General features: G+C 41.1%; 1 protein-coding gene across 3 annotated transcripts; it reads right to left on the reverse strand.

Annotated features, from left to right (window-relative positions):
* Positions 1–2,672: 2,672 nt before the first annotated feature.
* LOC130285583 (oocyte zinc finger protein XlCOF7.1-like) lies at positions 2,673–20,963 on the reverse strand. Of its 3 annotated transcripts, none has more exons than XM_056537214.1 (7): positions 20,676–20,963; positions 10,773–10,851; positions 8,569–8,748; positions 4,749–4,875; positions 4,560–4,651; positions 4,321–4,429; positions 2,673–3,510 (listed from the first exon to the last, which is right to left on the reverse strand). In XM_056537214.1, exons 2-7 carry the CDS (start codon positions 10,848–10,850, stop codon positions 2,747–2,749), a joined length of 1,350 nt encoding a protein of 449 aa, XP_056393189.1. In that variant the 5' UTR covers position 10,851; positions 20,676–20,963; the 3' UTR covers positions 2,673–2,746. The 3 variants fall into 3 exon arrangements, with proteins under 3 accessions (XP_056393189.1, XP_056393177.1, XP_056393195.1); XM_056537202.1 differs by having other exon boundaries at positions 10,773–10,907; XM_056537220.1 differs by lacking the exons at positions 4,321–4,429; positions 4,560–4,651 and having other exon boundaries at positions 10,773–10,907.
* Positions 20,964–21,914: the final 951 nt, after the last annotated feature.

The raw sequence follows: 21,914 nt of genomic DNA on the forward strand, positions 1-21,914 counted from the left end.
GGAACCCCCGCATGTTTAGAATGCTGGGTGCTGCGAGAGGGGATAAGATGTCTAGCAGTGAAGTAGACCTCCAGGGGTACAACAGCATTTAAAAACGTATCCTCTATCCACAGCATAAGAAATGGGTGTCTGATTATATGAAATCCGACCTCTGTGACCCCTCCACCCCATTAGGGAAACAGGGTAATGACAATAATAACAAATTAAGGGGACATCCCCCAAAAGGAGAATCCTAAACTAGAAACCTAAAATATCACATAAGCCTAAGTCCTGACGTTTCGCTGAAGACCCAGCTTCATCAGAGGACTGGCCGCCACTCCTCTGATGAAGCTGGGTCTCCAGCAAAACGTCAGGACTTAGGCTTATGTGACATTTTAAATCAGCAACGATTTTGGTCAGCCTTAAGCCCTATCATTTATTAGCCCAAAAAATATAGTGGCACACCGTTACTTTGGCGGTATTATGAACGCCAATTGAAAACAAGTGCTTGACTAGCTGGCTTGTTAGCCTTTTTCTGTGTGATACTGACACCTAGTGGTGTTTAGGTGAATTACTATATTTGTTTTTCACCATTACATTTTAAGTGTTTAATGAAGCGTGTGCATGGAGCGGGCTCATCGACTCAGTGATTCGGGTACCATTCTGGAGATCGCAGGGGTTGGGGCTCCCATGATCAGACATTATTAGAGTATAGGGGATTCACAGGATAGGGGACATGGGAATTACTACCTCAGGGACCCCCTGTGATCTCCAGAATGGCTCCCAAACGGCGAGTTCTCACTGCCTATGGGAGCACTGGAGACAGCCGAGTAGAGTGCTCGTGTATCTCAGGCGCTTCCATAGAGAACATGTGTGTTTTCCGGGCTAAAATCCTTCTTAGGATAGGCCATCAATCACTGATCAGTGGGGGTGCTCCACATCCAGCATATACAGAGTGAGTAGGACCAGAAGCAGATTGGTCTGTTCACTGCATAGCGGCCGTACCTGGGTACTGCAGCTCATCCCCGGGCTTTCCGGGCCGGCAGCTTGGATCTTCTCTGTTCGTGACGTCAAGCCACGCCCCTTCCATTAATGTCTATGGGAGGTGGCATGATGCCTCCTCCCATAGACATGAATGGAGGGGGCGTGGCAGCTGTGGTCACCAGTCATCTGGCATGGAGCAGAGTTCGCTCCATGCACCGGATGACTGGGGTGCCGCAGAGGAGATCGCAGGGGCCCAGTGGAGTATCCCTTTAAAGACTGTGAAATCAAATGCTAATAGAAATTCTGCATATTAACTCCATAGACGGCAACGCATTTCCAAGGTTCAATGTTTGTGCAGACACCAGAAAAACAGGATTTCTGCCACAAAAAGACTGCCGTGTGCGCGGTGCAGCAGAACACATGTGACGGAATTTCAGTACGGGATTTCAGTACGGGATTTTTCGGCCATATGAATGGTGCCTTATACTGCTTCTGCTGGGAACCCAACCCTGGATCCACAGAGAAAATCTGATCAAGCTCAAAAACTGCTCCCGAAATGAGGATCAAGTAAAAAGCCATATAAATTATAAAAAAGAAATTAAAAAATTATTATTATTTTTTTAAATAACATAAATTCTCTTGATACTCCCTCCAAAAATGTTAACAATCGTTAACTAGCAGAATAATCTGACAAGTACGCATGCGCCGCAGTCACTACCTTGGCTCTAAAGTCTTCGAAGGGGTTGGATACAGACCTAGGAGAGGACAGCCTTAAAGGGGTATTCCAGGCCAAAACTTTTTTTTATATATATATCAACTGGCTCCGGAAAGTTAAACAGATTTGTAAATTACTTCTACTAAAAAATCTTAATCCTTCCCATACTTATTAGCTTCTGAAGTTGAGTTGTTGTTTTCTGTCTAACTGCTCTCTGATGACTCACGTCCCGGGAGCTGTGCATGATGGGAGAATATCCCCATAGGGGACGTGACATCATCATTGAGCAGTTAGACAGAAAACTTCAGAAGCTGATAACTATTGGAAGGATTAAGATTTTTTTTTATAGAAGTAATTTACAAATCTGTTTAACTTTCCGGAGCCAGTTGATATATATATATAAAAAAAGGTTTTGCCCGGAATACCCCTTTAAAGGGGAACTTCGCCCCCTAGACATCTTATCCCCTATCTAAAAGGATACGGCATTACCGTGCGGCTAATGTGCGTGTCGTCGACCTCACCGAGGTTAACGACCCGCTCCATACAGCTCTATGGGAGAAACGGGGATTCACGAACGCTGCATCTCCGCCTCTCCCATAGAGATACAAGGAGTGGGCGTGTCAGCCATGACGTCATGCTTCCGGCCGACGCGCCTCCTGTACGGCAGAGCCGGGGTAGAAGAGATCGGGTCCACCAGCGTTCAGACGCCCCGCTATCCCTATCCTGCAGCAGTCTGTCCTCTTCGTTCCAAACGCTGGGCTCGGGGCCGTGACATAACGCAACGCACCCCTCCATTCATGTCTATGGGAGGGGGCGTGGCGACCGCCACGCCCCCTCCCATAGACATGAATGGAGGGGGCGTGGCGTGATGTCACAAGGGGGCTTAGTGTGACGCCACGTGACTTTTCCGGGCAACTGGAGCATTTCCAAATTTCGAATTGACCCTCGAAGTGGTCAACGAATTCGACTGTATTGGATCCAAAACTGTGCTTGATAAAAAAGTAAATAATTTAATTCGTTGGCGTTATGTTCAATCACATGACTAAAGGTTCAATTTACATTTTGCAGTCACGCGGGACTGTCCTGGAATACGGGTGAATTTAGGAATACGGTAACAGCTCTTTTGTGACTTCTCTGGTGATTTCTTAGTTTGACTTTAGTAATGAAACATTTCTCGCATTCTGAACACGGATACAAATACGGCTTCTCTCCCATGTGACTTTTCCCGTGTCTAATAAGATGCGATCTATCGGTGAAACGTTTCCCACATTCCGAACACGAATACGGCTTCACTCCCGTGTGACTTCTCTCGTGCCTGACAAGATGCGATTTTCCTGTAAAACGTTTCCCACATTCTGAACACGAATACGGCTTCTCTCCAGTGTGAACTCTCTCGTGTATAACCAGATGTGATTTGTGTGCAAAACATTTCCCACATTCTGAACAGGAGTATGGCTTCTCTCCCGTGTGACTTTTTGCATGCATGACGAGGTTAGATTTTTTTGCAAAACTTTTCCCACATTCTAAACATGAATACGGCTTCTCTCCTGTGTGAATTCTTCGGTGCGTAAAAAGACTCCATCTTCTTGTAAACTGTTTACCACATTCGTCACATTGAATTTTTTTACTGTCTTGCTGACCTGTCCTTGTGGTAACAATGTGTGATTGATAATAAGGTTCCTCATGATCAGGTGGATTATTACAGGATAGATCTGGATGGACATTAGGGGTAAGGAGGTCTTCTCCTGAGGAGCGCTCCATCATATCTTCATCTTCTCCTTTATCATTCAGGGATAACATGAAGTTTCCCTCAGAATTCTTACTGGGATTTTCTATTAGGATTAAAAAGGGTATAATAAAGTTTTTCCAAACCACAAAAGTCAAAAAATTTAAAAGGTACTCTTTAAAGCCATCATTTACATACTTAAAAGTCATGTGCCCATAGGACCTGACTATACATAACACAGGGGATCACTGGGGCCTGAAGGGTTAATGTAATGTAGATCTAAGGTGGAGCCTCCCCTGAAGACACATCTGAATTCCCTCTGTAATCCATTACTACATACCTGGGACAACACCTCCTGGAAATATTACATACCAGGGACAACACCTCCTGGAAATATTACATACCTGGGACAACACCTCCTGGAAATATTACATACCTGGGACAACACCTCCTGGAATTATTACACACCTGGAGTAACACCTCCTGGAAATATTACATACATGGGACAACACCTCCTGGAATTATTACACACGTGGGACAACACCTCCTGGAATTATTACACACCTGGGACAACACCGTCTGGAATTATTACATACGTGGGACAACACCTCCTGGAATTATTGCATACCCGGGACAACACCTCCTGGAATTATTACATACCCGGGACAACACCTCCTGGAATTATTACATACCCGGGACAACACCTCCTGGAATTATTACATACCTGGGACAACACCTCCTGGAATTATTACATACCTGGGACAACACCTCCTGGAATTATTACATACCTGGGACAACAACTCCTGGAATTATTACATACCTGGGACAACACCTCCTGGAATTATTACATACCTGGGACAACACCTCCTGGAATTATTACATACCTGGGGTAACACCTCCTGGAATTATTACATACCTGGGGTAACACCTCCTGGAATTTCCTCCTTCACTTCCCTCATACACGGGTGATGGCCCCTCATCCTCTCTTCTTCATCCTCCACTTTATTATTAGTCAGATCTCCCCCCTGATGTGACATATAGAACAATTCACTACAATACAGCAGACAGGAGGAGCAACAGAGACCCCCAAAATCTACCCCCACATCTATGACTGCAGGACCCCCCCTATAGAGATATAGGATCAGCCTCATCTACCTGATGCTTCTCTGGGACATTTCCCTCTGGACAGTCCTGGGAATACAGAGGGCGGGGACACCTCTCGGGTGGATTTCTATCAATGACTCCATCTGTAGAGAACACACAGGGAATGAATACATCAGTGCTGGATAGATTTCTATGTTACTAGGTAGTGAGAGTGATATCTATATATATGTCTCTTCTTACCTTGTGATGTGAGGGGCCGGTGATCCTCCATAATGACTATGTCCTGGTACAGATCCTTGTGTCCTTCTACATACTCCCACTCCTCCATGGAGAAATAGACCGCCACATCCTGACACCTTATAGGAACCTGACACACAATGATACCGTCATCACCAGACCCCTCCATTACTGTATAATGTCCCAGCAGTGTCACCTCTCTAATCATCACCAGACCCCTCCATTACTGTATAATGTCCCAGCAGTGTCACCTCTCTAATCATCACCAGACCCCTCCATTACTGTATAATGTCCCAGCAGGGTCACCTCTCCAGTCATCACCAGACCCCTCCATTACTGTATAATGTCCCAGCAGTGTCACCTCTCCAGTCATCACAAGACCCCTCCATTACTGTATAATGTCCCAGCAGTGTCACGTCTCTAATCATCACCAGACCCCTCCATTACTGTATAATGTCCCAGCAGTGTCACCTCTCCAGTCATCACCAGACCCCTCCATTACTGTATAATGTCCCAGCAGTGTCACCTCTCTAATCATCACCAGACCCCTCCATTACTGTATAATGTCCCAGCAGTGTCACCTCTCCAGTCATCACCAGACCCCTCCATTACTGTATAATGTCCCAGCAGTGTCACCTCTCTAATCATCATCAGACCCCTCCATTACTGTATAATGTCCCAGCAGTGTCACCTCTCTAATCATCACCAGACCCCTCCATTACTGTATAATGTCCCAGCAGTGTCACCTCTCCAGTCATCACCAGACCCCTCCATTACTGTATAATGCCCCAGCAGTGTCACCTCTCCAGTCATCACCAGACCCCTCCATTACTGTATAATGTCCCAGCAGTGTCACCTCTCCAGTCACCACCAGACCCCTCCATTACTGTATAATGTCCCAGCAGTGTCACCTCTCCAGTCATCACCAGACCCCTCCATTACTGTATAATGTCCCAGCAGTGTCACCTCTCCAGTCATCACCAGACCCCTCCATTACTGTATAATGTCCCAGCAGTGTCACCTCTCCAGTCATCACCAGACCCCTCCATTACTGTATAATGTCCAGCAGTGTCACCTCTCCAGTCATCACCAGATCCCTCCATTACTGTATAATGTCCCAGCAGTGTCACCTCTCCAGTCATCACCAGACCCCTCCATTACTGTATAATGTCCCAGCAGTGTCACCTCTCTAATCATCACCAGACCCCTCCATTACTGTATAATGTCCCAGCAGGGTCACCTCTCCAGTCATCACCAGACCCCTCCATTACTGTATAATGACCCAGCAGTGTCACCTCTCTAATCATCACCAGACCCCTCCATTACTGTATAATGTCCCAGCAGTGTCACCTCTCCAGTCATCACCAGACCCCTCCATTACTGTATAATGTCCCAGCAGTGTCACCTCTCTAGTTATCACAAGACCCCTCCATTACTGCATAATGTCCCTGCAGTGTCACCTCTCTAGTCATCACCAGACCCCTCCATTACTGTGTAATGTCCCAGCAGTGTCACCTCTCTAGTCATCACCAGACCCCTCCATTACTGTGTAATGTCCCAGCAGTGTCACCTCTCTAATCATCACCAGACCCCTCCATTACTGTATAATGTCCCAGCAGTGTCACCTCTCCAGTCATCACCAGACCCCTCCATTACTGTATAATGTCCCAGCAGTGTCACCTCTCTAATCATCATCAGACCCCTCCATTACTGTATAATGTCCCAGCAGTGTCACCTCTCTAATCATCACCAGACCCCTCCATTACTGTATAATGTCCCAGCAGTGTCACCTCTCCAGTCATCACCAGACCCCTCCATTACTGTATAATGCCCCAGCAGTGTCACCTCTCCAGTCATCACCAGACCCCTCCATTACTGTATAATGTCCCAGCAGTGTCACCTCTCCAGTCACCACCAGACCCCTCCATTACTGTATAATGTCCCAGCAGTGTCACCTCTCCAGTCATCACCAGACCCCTCCATTACTGTATAATGTCCCAGCAGTGTCACCTCTCCAGTCATCACCAGACCCCTCCATTACTGTATAATGTCCCAGCAGTGTCACCTCTCCAGTCATCACCAGACCCCTCCATTACTGTATAATGTCCAGCAGTGTCACCTCTCCAGTCATCACCAGATCCCTCCATTACTGTATAATGTCCCAGCAGTGTCACCTCTCCAGTCATCACCAGACCCCTCCATTACTGTATAATGTCCCAGCAGTGTCACCTCTCTAATCATCACCAGACCCCTCCATTACTGTATAATGTCCCAGCAGGGTCACCTCTCCAGTCATCACCAGACCCCTCCATTACTGTATAATGTCCCAGCAGTGTCACCTCTCTAATCATCACCAGACCCCTCCATTACTGTATAATGTCCCAGCAGGGTCACCTCTCCAGTCATCACCAGACCCCTCCATTACTGTATAATGTCCAGCAGTGTCACCTCTCCAGTCATCACCAGATCCCTCCATTACTGTATAATGTCCCAGCAGTGTCACCTCTCCAGTCATCACCAGACCCCTCCATTACTGTATAATGTCCCAGCAGTGTCACCTCTCTAATCATCACCAGACCCCTCCATTACTGTATAATGTCCCAGCAGTGTCACCTCTCCAGTCATCACCAGACCCCTCCATTACTGTATAATGTCCCAGCAGTGTCACCTCTCTAGTTATCACAAGACCCCTCCATTACTGCATAATGTCCCTGCAGTGTCACCTCTCTAGTCATCACCAGACCCCTCCATTACTGTGTAATGTCCCAGCAGTGTCACCTCTCTAGTCATCACCAGACCCCTCCATTACTGTGTAATGTCCCAGCAGTGTCACCTCTCTAGTCATCACCAGACCCCTCCATTACTGTATAATGTCCCAGCAGGGTCACCTCTCCAGTCATCAACAGACCCCTCCATTACTTTATAATGTCACAGCAATGTCACCTCTCCAGTCATCACCAGACCCCTCCATTACTGTATAATGTCCCTGCAGTGTCACCTCTCTAGTCATCACCAGACCCCTCCATTACTGTGTAATGTCCCAGCAGTGTCACCTCTCTAGTCATCACCAGACCCCTCCATTACTGTGTAATGTCCCAGCAGTGTCACCTCTCTAGTCATCACCAGACCCCTCCATTACTGTATAATGTCCCAGCAGTGTCACCTCTCCAGTCATCACCAGACCCCTCCATTACTGTATAATGTCCCAGCAGTGTCACCTCTCCAGTCATCACCAGACCCCTCCATTACTGTATAATGTCCCAGCAGTGTCACCTCTCCAGTCACCACCAGACCCCTCCATTACTGTATAATGTCCCAGCAGGGTCACCTCTCCAGTCATCACCAGACCCCTCCATTACTGTATAATGTCCCAGCAGTGTCACCTCTCTAATTATCACCAGACCCCTCCATTACTGTATAATGTCCCAGCAGTGTCACCTCTCCAGTCATCACCAGACCCCTCCATTACTGTATAATGTCCCAGCAGTGTCACCTCTCCAGTCACCACCAGACCCCTTCATTACTGTATAATGTCCCAGCAGGGTCACCTCTCCAGTCATCACCAGACCCCTCCATTACTGTATAATGTCCCAGCAGGGTCACCTCTCCAGTCATCACCAGACCCCTCCATTACTGTATAATGTCCCAGCAGTGTCACCTCTCCAGACATCACCAGACCCCTCCATTACTGTATAATATCCCAGCAGTGTCACCTCTCCAGTCATCACCAGACCCCTCCATTACTGTATAATGTCCCAGCAGGGTCACCTCTCCAGTCATCACCAGACCCCTCCATTACTGTATAATGTCCCAGCAGTGTCACCTCTCCAGTCAGCAGCTCAGTGATCTTGTGGATGAATTCTAGGATCTTCTCCTCATGTATCAGTGAGTGAGGTGGAGGCTCTGTGATGGGGCCCCGGGCCCTGCTCCGTCCTCCTGACTCATGGAGATGGCTGCTGGGGGCCACACACTCCCCCCATGTCTTCTTCACTATGGTGTAATCCTGTGTATGGAGAGAGACAATGAGGGGACTGACCCCAGTATTCCTCCCTCACTACAAAGAGGAGATTGTGCCCCCTGTATAGAGCTCTAGTGAGCACATCTGGAATACTGGGGTCAGTTCTGGAGACCTCACCTACAAAGAGACATCCAGAACATAGAGCGGCTCCAAAGATGGGGACAACAATGGCGGAAATGTAGATGGGGACAACAATGGTGGAAATGTAGATGGGGACAACAATGGTGGAAATGTAGATGGGGGGACAACAATGGTGGAAATGTAGATGGGGACAACAATGGTGGAAATGTAGACGGGGATAACAATGGTGGAAATGTAGACGAGGACAACAATGGTGGAAATGTAGATGGAGACAACAATGGTGGAAATGTAGATGGAGACAACAATGGTGGAAATGTAGATGGGGACAACAATGGTAGGAAATGTAGATGGGGACAACAATGGTGGAAATGTAGATGGGGACAACAATGGTGGAAATGTAGATGGAGACAACAATGGTGGAAATGTAGATGGAGACAACAATGGTGGAAATGTAGATGGGGGACAACAATGGTGGAAATGTAGATGGGGACAACAATGGTGGAAATGTAGATGGGGGACAACAATGGTGGAAATGTAGACGAGGACAACAATGGTGGAAATGTAGATGGGGACAACAATGGTGGAAATGTAGATGGGGACAACAATGGTGGAAATGTAGATGGGGACAACAATGGTGGAAATGTAGATGGGGACAACAATGGTGGAAATGTAGATGGAGACAACAATGGTGGAAATGTAGATTGGGGACAACAATGGTGGAAATGTAGATGGGGACAACAATGGTGGAAATGTAGATGGAGACAACAATGGTGGAAATGTAGATGGGGACAACAATGGTAGGAAATGTAGATGGGGGACAACAATGGTAGGAAATGTAGATGGGGGACAACAATGGTGGAAATGTAGATGGAGACAACAATGGTGGAAATGTAGATGGGGACAACAATGGTGGAAATGTAGATGGGGACAACAATGGTGGAAATGTAGATGGGGACAACAATGGTGGAAATGTAGATGGGGACAACAATGGTGGAAATGTAGATGGGGACAACAATGGTGGAAATGTAGATTGGGGACAACAATGGTGGAAATGTAGATTGGGGACAACAATGGTGGAAATGTAGATTGGGGACAACAATGGTGGAAATGTAGATTGGGGACAACAATGGTGGAAATGTAGACGAGGACAACAATGGTGGAAATGTAGACGGGGACAACAATGGTGGAAATGTAGATGGGGACAACAATGGTGGAAATGTAGATGGAGACAACAATGGTGGAAATGTAGATGGGGACAACAATGGTAGGAAATGTAGATGGGGGACAACAATGGTGGAAATGTAGATGGGGACAACAATGGTGGAAATGTAGATGGGGACAACAATGGTGGAAATGTAGATGGGGACAACAATGGTGGAAATGTAGATGGGGACAACAATGGTGGAAATGTAGATGGAGACAACAATGGTGGAAATGTAGATGGGGACAACAATGGTGGAAATGTAGATGGGGGGGACAACAATGGTGGAAATGTAGATGGGGGACAACAATGGTGGAAATGTAGATGGGGGACAACAATGGTGGAAATGTAGATGGGGGACAACAATGGTGGAAATGTAGATGGGGACAACAATGGTGGAAATGTAGATGGGGACAACAATGGTGGAAATGTAGATGGGGGACAACAATGGTGGAAATGTAGATGGGGGACAACAATGGTGGAAATGTAGATGGAGACAACAATGGTGGAAATGTAGACGAGGACAACAATGGTGGAAATGTAGATGGGGGACAATAATGGTGGAAATGTAGATGGGGGGACAACAATGGTGGAAATGTAGATGGGGGGACAACAATGGTGGAAATGTAGATGGGGGACAACAATGGTGGAAATGTAGATGTGGACAACAATGGTGGAAATGTAGATGGGGGACAACAATGGTGGAAATGTAGATGGGTCACCTCACCTCTCCGGTCAGCAGGTGGAGGATCTCCAAGGTGAAGTGTAATATTCTCTTAGTCATCTCATTCCTGTCCTTGTCCATCCTTGGGGGATCATTCAGGAGAAGAGGAGACAACTGGGTCAGCTGGAGGGGATAGTCCTGCCGAGGCAAATATGAGAGAAGAAGGGTCCCTAAATCTTACATATAAGTTAGGATGTGTATGTGACATATGATGTGATCCCTGTATATATATATAATAAGTGAGGATGTGTATGTGATACATGATGTGGCCCCTGTATGATATATATAATAAGTGAGGATGTGTATGTGATATATGATGTGATCCCTGTATGATATATATAATAAGTGAGGATGTGTATGTGATATATGATGTGATCCATGTATGATATATATAATAAGTGAGGATGTGTATGTGACATATGATGTGATCCCTGTATGATATATATAATAAGTGAGGATGTGTATGTGATATATGATGTGATCCCTGTATGATATATATAATAAGTGAGGATGTGTATGTGATATATGATGTGACCCCTGTATGATATATAATAAGTGAGGATGTGTATGTGATATATGATGTGGCCCCTGTATGATATATATAATAAGTGAGGATGTGTATGTGATATATGATGTGATCCCTGTATGATATATATATAATAAGTGAGGATGTGTATGTGACATATGATGTGGCCCCTGTATGATATATATATATATATATATATATATATATATATATATATATATATATATATATATATCATACAGGGGCCACATCATATGTCACATACACATCCTCACTTATTATATATATCATACAGGGATCACATCATATATCACATACACATCCTCACTTATTATATATATCATACAGGGGCCACATCATATATCACATACACATCCTCACTTATTATATATCATACAGGGGTCACATCATATATCACATACACATCCTCACTTATTATATATATATCATACAGGGGCCACATCATATATCACATACACATCCTCACTTATTATATATATCATACAGGGGCCACATCATATATCACATACACATCCTCACTTATTATATATCATACAGGGGTCACATCATATATCACATACACATCCTCACTTATTATATATATCATACAGGGATCACATCATATATCACATACACATCCTCACTTATTATATATATCATACAGGGGTCACATCATATATCACATACACATCCTCACTTATTATATATATCATACAGGGACCACATCATATATCACATACACATCCTCACTTATTATATATCAAACAGGGACCACATCATATATCACATACACATCCTCACTTATTATATATATCATACAGGGATCACATCATATATCACATACACATCCTTACTTATTATATATATATATATATATCATCCAGGGACCACATCATATATCACATACACATCCTCACTTATTATATATATCATACAGGAATCACATCATATATCACATACACATCCTTACTTATTATATATATATATATATATATATATCATCCAGGGACCACATCATATATCACATACACATCCTCACTTATTATATATATCATACAGGGATCACATCATATATCACATACACATCCACACATCCTCACTTATTATATATATCATACAGGGGTCACATCATATATCACATACAAATCCTCACTTATTATATATATCATACAGGGGTCACATCATATGTCACATACACATCCTCACTTATTATATATCATACAGGGACCACATCATATATCACATACACATCCTCACTTATTATATATATCATACAGGGGCCACATCATATATCACATACATATCCTCACTTATTATATATCATACAGGGGCCACATCATATATCACATACACATCCTCACTTATTATATATATATATATACAGGGGCCACATCATATATCACATACACATCCTCACTTATTATATATATATATCATACAGGGACCACATCATATATCACATACACATCCTCACTTATTATATATATCATACAGGGACCACATCATATATCACATACACATCCTCACTTATTATATATATCATACATCACATCATATATCACATACACATCCTCACTTATTATATATATCATACAGGGACCACATCATATATCACATACACATCCTCACTTATTATATATATATATTATCATACAGGGACCACATCATATATCACATACACATCCTCACTTATTATATATATATATGATACAGGATCACATCATATATCACATACACATCCTCACTTATTATATATATCATACAGGGACCACATCATATATCACATACACATCCTCACTTATTATATATATCATACAGGGGTCACATCATATATCACATACACATCCTCACTTATTATATATATCATACAGGGATCACATTATATATCACATACACATCCTCACTTATTATATATATATATCATACAGGGACCACATCATATATCCCATACACATCCTCACTTATTATATATATCATACAGGGACCACATCATATATCACATACACATCCTCACTTATTATATATATCATACAGGGATCACATCATATATCACATACACATCCTCACTTATTATATATATCATACAGGGATCACATCATAAGTGAGGATGTGTATGTGATATATGATGTGGTCCCTGGATGATATATATATATATATATATATATATATAATAAGTAAGGATGTGTATGTGATATATGATGTGATCCCTGTATGATATATATATAAGTGAGGATGTGTATGTGATATATGATGTGACCCCTGTATGATATATATAATAAGTGAGGATGTGTATGTGACATATGATGTGGTCCCTGTATGATATATAATAAGTGAGGATGTGTATGTGACATATGATGTGGCCCCTGTATGATATATATAATAAGTGAGGATGTGTATGTGATATATGATGTGATCCCTGTATGATATATAATAAGTGAGGATGTGTATGTGATATATGATGTGATCCCTGTATGATATATAATAAGTGAGGATGTGTATGTGATATATGATGTGATCCCTGTATGATATATAATAAGTGAGGATGTGTATGTGATATATGATGTGATCCCTGTATGATATATAATAAGTGAGGATGTGTATGTGATATATGATGTGATCCCTGTATGATATATAATATGTGAGGATGTGTATGTGATATATGATGTGACCCCTGTATGATATATAATAAGTGAGGATGTGTATGTGATATATGATGTGACCCCTGTATGATATATATAATAAGTGAGGATGTGTATGTGATATATGATGTGATCCTGTATCATATATATATAATAAGTGAGGATGTGTATGTGATATATGATGTGATCCCTGTATGATATATATAATAAGTGAGGATGTGTATGTGATATATGATGTGATCCTGTATCATATATATATAATAAGTGAGGATGTGTATGTGATATATGATGTGATCCCTGTATGATATATATAAGTGAGGATGTGTATGTGACATATGATGTGGCCCCTGTATGATATATATAATAAGTGAGGATGTGTATGTGATATATGATGTGATCCCTGTATGATATATATAAGTGAGGATGTGTATGTGACATATGATGTGGCCCCTGTATGATATATATATAATAAGTGAGGATGTGTATGTGATATATGATGTGATCCCTGTATGATATATATAAGTGAGGATGTGTATGTGACATATGATGTGGCCCCTGTATGATATATATAATAAGTGAGGATGTGTATGTGATATATTATGTGGTCCCTGTATGATATATATATAATAAGTGAGGATGTGTATGTGATATATGATGTGATCCCTGTATGATATATAATAAGTGAGGATGTGTATGTGATATATGATGTGACCCCTGTATGACATATATATAATAAGTGAGGATGTGTATGTGACATATGATGTGTCCCCTGTATGATATATATAATAAGTGAGGATGTGTATGTGATATATGATGTGACCCCTGTATGATATATATATATCACATACACATCCTCACTTATTATATATATCATACAGGGGACACATCATATGTCACATACACATCCTCACTTATTATATATATGTCATACAGGGGTCACATCATATATCACATACACATCCTCACTTATTATATATCATACAGGGATCACATCATATATCACATACACATCCTCACTTATTATATATATATATCATACAGGGGTCACATCATATATCACGTACACATCCTCACTTATATATATCATACAGGGATCACATCATATATCACATACACATCCTCACTTATTATATATATCATACAGGGGCCACATCATATGTCACATACACATCCTCACTTATATATATCATACAGGGATCACATCATATATCACATACACATCCTCACTTATTATATATATATATCATACAGGGGCCACATCATATATCACATACACATCCTCACTTATTATATATATCATACAGGGGCCACATCATATATCACATACACATCCTCACTTATTATATATCATACAGGGGCCACATCATATATCACATACACATCCTCACTTATTATATATATATATATATATATATATATATATATATATATATATATATATATATATATATATACAGGGGCCACATCATATATCACATACACATCCTCACTTATTATATATATATGATACAGGATCACATCATATATCACATACACATCCTCACTTATTATATATATCATACAGGGACCACATAATATATCACATACACATCCTCACTTATTATATATATCATACAGGGGCCACATCATATGTCACATACACATCCTCACTTATTATATATATCATACAGGGATCACATCATATATCACATACACATCCTCACTTATTATATATATATCATACAGGGGCCACATCATATGTCACATACACATCCTCACTTATATATATATCATACAGGGACCACATCATATATCACATACACATCCTCACTTATTATATATATATATCATACAGGGGTCACATCATATATCACGTACACATCCTCACTTATATATATCATACAGGGATCACATCATATATCACATACACATCCTCACTTATTATATATATCATACAGGGGCCACATCATATGTCACATACACATCCTCACTTATATATATCATACAGGGATCACATCATATATCACATACACATCCTCACTTATTATATATATATATCATACAGGGGCCACATCATATATCACATACACATCCTCACTTATATATATATCATACAGGGACCACATCATATATCACATACACATCCTCACTTATTATATATATATATATATCATACAGGGGTCACATCATATATCACGTACACATCCTCACTTATATATATCATACAGGGGTCACATCATATATCACATACACATCCTCACTTATTATATATATCATACAGGGATCACATCATATATCACATACACATCCTCACTTATTATATATCACACAGGGGCCACATCATATATCACATACACATCCTCACTTATTATATGTATCATACAGGGGTCACATCACATGTCACATACACATCCTCACTTATTATATATATCATACAGGGGTCACATCATATATCACATACACATCCTCACTTATATATATCATACAGGGGTCACATCATATATCACATACACATCCTCACTTATTATATATATCATACAGGGATCACATCATATATCACATACACATCCTCACTTATTATATATATCATACAGGGACCACATCATATATCACATACACATCCTCACTTATTATATATATCATACAGGGACCACATCATATATCACATACACATCCTCACTTATTATATTTATCATACAGGGATCACATCATATATCACATACACATCCTCACTTATTATATATATCATACAGGGGCCACATCATATATCACATACACATCCTCACTTATATATATATATCATACAGGGATCACATCATATATCACATACACATCCTCACTTATATATATCATACAGGGATCACATCATATATCACATACACATCCTCACTTATTATATATCATACAGGGATCACATCATATATCACATACACATCCACACATCCTCACTTATTATATATATCATACAGGGGCCACATCATATATCACATACACATCCTCACTTATTATATATCATACAGGGGCCACATCATATATCACATACACATCCTCACTTATTATATATATATATATATATATATATATATATATATATATATATACAGGGGCCACATCATATATCACATACACATCCTCACTTATTATATATATATGATACAGGATCACATCATATATCACATACACATCCTCACTTATTATATATATCATACAGGGATCACATCATATATCACATACACATCCTCACTTATTATATATCATACAGGGGCCACATCATATATCACATACACATCCTCACTTATTATATATATATCATACAGGGGTCACATCATATATCACATACACATCCTCACTTATTATATATCATACAGGGGTCACATCATATATCACATACACATCCTCACTTATTATATATATCATACAGGGACCACATCATATATCACATACACATCCTCACTTATTATATTTATCATACAGGGATCACATCATATATCACATACACATCCTCACTTATTATATATATCATACAGGGGCCACATCATATATCACATACACATCCTCACATATATATATATCATACAGGGATCACATCATATATCACATACACATCCTCACTTATATATATCATACAGGGATCACATCATATATCACATACACATCCTCACTTATTATATATCATACAGGGATCACATCATATATCACATACACATCCACACATCCTCACTTATTATATATATCATACAGGGGTCACATCATATATCACATACACATCCTCACTTATTATATATATCATACAGGGGTCACATCATATGTCACATACACATCCTCACTTATTATATATCATACAGGGACCACATCATATATCACATACACATCCTCACTTATTATATATATCATACAGGGGCCACATCATATATCACATACACATCCTCACTTATTATATATCATACAGGGGCCACATCATATATCACATACACATCCTCACTTATTATATATATATATATATATACAGGGGCCACATTATATATCACATACACATCCTCACTTATTATATATATATGATACAGGATCACATCATATATCACATACACATCCTCACTTATTATATATATCATACAGGGACCACATCATATATCACATACACATCCTCACTTATTATATATATATGATACAGGATCACATCATATATCACATACACATCCTCACTTATTATATATATCATACAGGGATCACATCATATATCACATACACATCCTCACTTATATATATCATACAGGGGTCACATCATATATCACATACACATCCTCACTTATTATATATCATACAGGGATCACATCATATATCACATACACATCCTCACTTATTATATATCATACAGGGATCACATCATATATCACATACACATCCTCACTTATTATATATCATACAGGGATCACATCATATATCACATACACATCCTCACTTATTATATATATCATACAGGGGCCACATCATATATCACATACACATCCTCACTTATTATATATATCATACAGGGGTCACATCATATATCACATACACATCCTCACTTATATATATCATACAGGGATCACATCATATATCACATACACATCCTCACTTATTATATATCATACAGGGATCACATCATATATCACATACACATCCTCACTTATTTATATATCATACAGGGGCCACATCATATATCACATACACATCCTCACTTATTATATATATCATACAGGGGCCACATCATATATCACATACACATCCTCATATATATATCATACAGGGGTCACATCATATATCACATACACATCCTCACTTATTATATATATCATACAGGGACCACATCATATATCACATACACATCCTCACTTATTATATATATATATATCATACAGGGATCACATCATATATCACATACACATCCTCACTTATTATATATCATACAGGGATCACATCATATATCACATACACATCCTCACTTATTTATATATCATACAGGGGCCACATCATATATCACATACACATCCTCACTTATTATATATATCATACAGGGACCACATCATATATCACATACACATCCTCACTTATTATATATATATATCATACAGGATCACATCATATATCACATACACATCCTCACTTATTATATATATCATACAGGGATCACATCATATATCACATACACATCCTCACTTATATATCATACAGGGGCCACATCATATATCACATACACATCCTCACTTATTATATATATATCATACAGGGGTCACATCATATATCACATACACATCCTCACTTATTATATATCATACAGGGGTCACATCATATATCACATACACATCCTCACTTATTATATATATCATACAGGATCACATCATATATCACATACACATCCTCACTTATTATATATATCATACAGGGGTCACATCATATCACATACACATCCTCACTTATTATATATATCATACAAGGACCACATCATATATCACATACACATCCTCACTTATTATATATAGATCATACAGGGATCACATCATATATCACATACACATCCTCACTTATTATATATCATACAGGGGCCACATCATATATCACATACACATCCTCACTTATTATATATCATACAGGGGCCACATCATATATCACATACACATCCTCACTTATTATATATATATCATACAGGGGTCACATCATATATCACATACACATCCTCACTTATTATATATATCATACAGGGATCACATCATATATCACATACACATCCTCACTTTTTATATATATCATACAGGATCACATCATATATCACATACACATCCTCACTTATTATATATATCATACAGGGGTCACATCATATATCACATACACATCCTCACTTATTATATATATCATACAGGGGTCACATCATATATCACATACACATCCTCACTTATTATATATCATACAGGGATCACATCATATATCACATACACATCCTCACTTATTATATATATCATACAGGGGCCACATCATATATCACATACACATCCTCACTTATTATATATATCATACAGGGATCACATCATATATCACATACAGATCCTCACTTATTATATATATATCATACAGGGATCACATCATATATCACATACACATCCTCACTTATTATATATATATCATACAGGGGCCACATCATATATCACATACACATCCTCACTTATATATATATCATACAGGGGCCACATCATATATCACATACACATCCTCACTTATTATATATATCATACAGGGGCCACATCATATATCACATACACATCCTCACTTATTATATATCATACAGGGATCACATCATATATCACATACACATCCTCACTTATTATATATATCATACAGGGATCACATCATATATCACATACACATCCTCACTTATTATATATCATACAGGGGCCACATCATATATCACATACACATCCTCACTTATTATATACATCATACAGGGGCCACATCATATATCACATACACATCCTCACTTATTATATATCATACAGGGGCCACATCATATATCACATACACATCCTCACTTATTATATATCATACAGGGGCCACATCATATATCACATACACATCCTCACTTATTATATATTATAATATAAATACCCACAGGAAATAACAGAATGTCTATTAGATGAGGGTCACCCCTCTGGGCTGACACATATGTGAGGAATAGGGGAGGACCCCGAATCACCCGAACACAATGGAACAGTCCTGTCCATGTGACATTACCTTATTACTGGGGACACATAGGATACAATGTAATCTCATCACAACTCTCCATCCATAACGACTTCTATACTACACTGCTTAGCCCCGCCCACTCCAGTCACATGACCATCCTCTCAGGTCCTTCAACCTCAATCTCTTCTTTCCTGCTGAGCTCCGCCCCCACACGTCCTGGTCACATGATAATGACATCATCACAGGTCCTACCCCTCCACCAACTGTGTTCCCCACCATCCCTGGCAGCCTATTTACCTAAAATGTCCCCTCCCCCCATATTAGTGACCTGTCTGTAATTAATGTAGTTGCTGTTTTTTCAAATGTATTTTCTCTCCTGTACTCTATGTCCTCCCCCCATCACCCCCTGCTCCTCTCCCCATCACCCCCTGCTCCTCTCCCCATCACCCCCTGCTCCTCCCCCCATCACCCCCTGCTCCTCTCCCCATCACCTTCTGCTCCTCCCCCCATCACCCCCTGCTCCTCTCCCCATCACCTTCTGCTCCTCCCCCCATCACCCCCTGCTCCTCCCCCCATCACCCCCTGCTCCTCTCCCCATCACCTTCTGCTCCTCCCCCCATCACCCCCTGCTCCTCCCCCCATCACCCCCTGCTCCTCCCCCCATCACCCCCTGCTCCTCCCCCATCACCCCCTGCTCCTCTCCCCATCACCTCCTGCTCCTCCCCCCATCACCTCCTGCTCCTCTCCCCATCACCTCCTGCTCCTCTCCCCATCACCCCTGCTCCTCCCCCCATCACCTCCTGCTCCTCCCCCCATCACCTCCTGCTCCTCCCCCCATCACCCCCTGCTCCTCCCCCCATCACCCCCTGCTCCTCCCCCCATCACCCCCTGCTCCTCCCCCCATCACCCCCTGCTCCTCCCCCCATCACCCCCTGCTCCTCCCCCCATCACCCCCTGCTCCTCCCCCCATCACCCCCTGCTCCTCCCCCCATCACCCCCTGCTCCTCTCCCCATCACCCCCTGCTCCTCCCCCCATCACCTCCTGCTCCTCCCCCCATCACCTCCTGCTCCTCTCCCCATCACCTCCTGCTCCTCCCCCCATCACCCCCTGCTCCTCCCCCATCACCCCCTGCTCCTCTCCCCATCACCTCCTGCTCCTCTCCCCATCACCCCCTGCTCCTCTCCCCATCACCTCCTGCTCCTCCCCCCATCACCCCCTGCTCCTCTCCCCATCACCTCCTGCTCCTCTCCGCATCACCCCCTGCTCCTCCCCCCATCACCCCCTGC

Source organism: Hyla sarda, chromosome 1, assembly GCF_029499605.1.
Source record: "Hyla sarda isolate aHylSar1 chromosome 1, aHylSar1.hap1, whole genome shotgun sequence".
Classification (NCBI taxonomy): Eukaryota; Metazoa; Chordata; class Amphibia; order Anura; family Hylidae; genus Hyla; species Hyla sarda.

Coding starts and splice junctions, on each gene's coding strand:
- LOC130285583 (XM_056537202.1), bottom strand. CDS start 20,714: ATGAGATTACATTGTATCCTATGTGTCCCCAGTAATAAG. Junction 4,652..4,748: donor CCGGCCCCTCACATCACAAG/GTAAGAAGAGAC, acceptor TGTTCTCTACAG/ATGGAGTCATTGATAGAAAT. Junction 3,511..4,320: donor TCCAGGAGGTGTTACCCCAG/GTATGTAATAAT, acceptor TAATCCTAATAG/AAAATCCCAGTAAGAATTCT.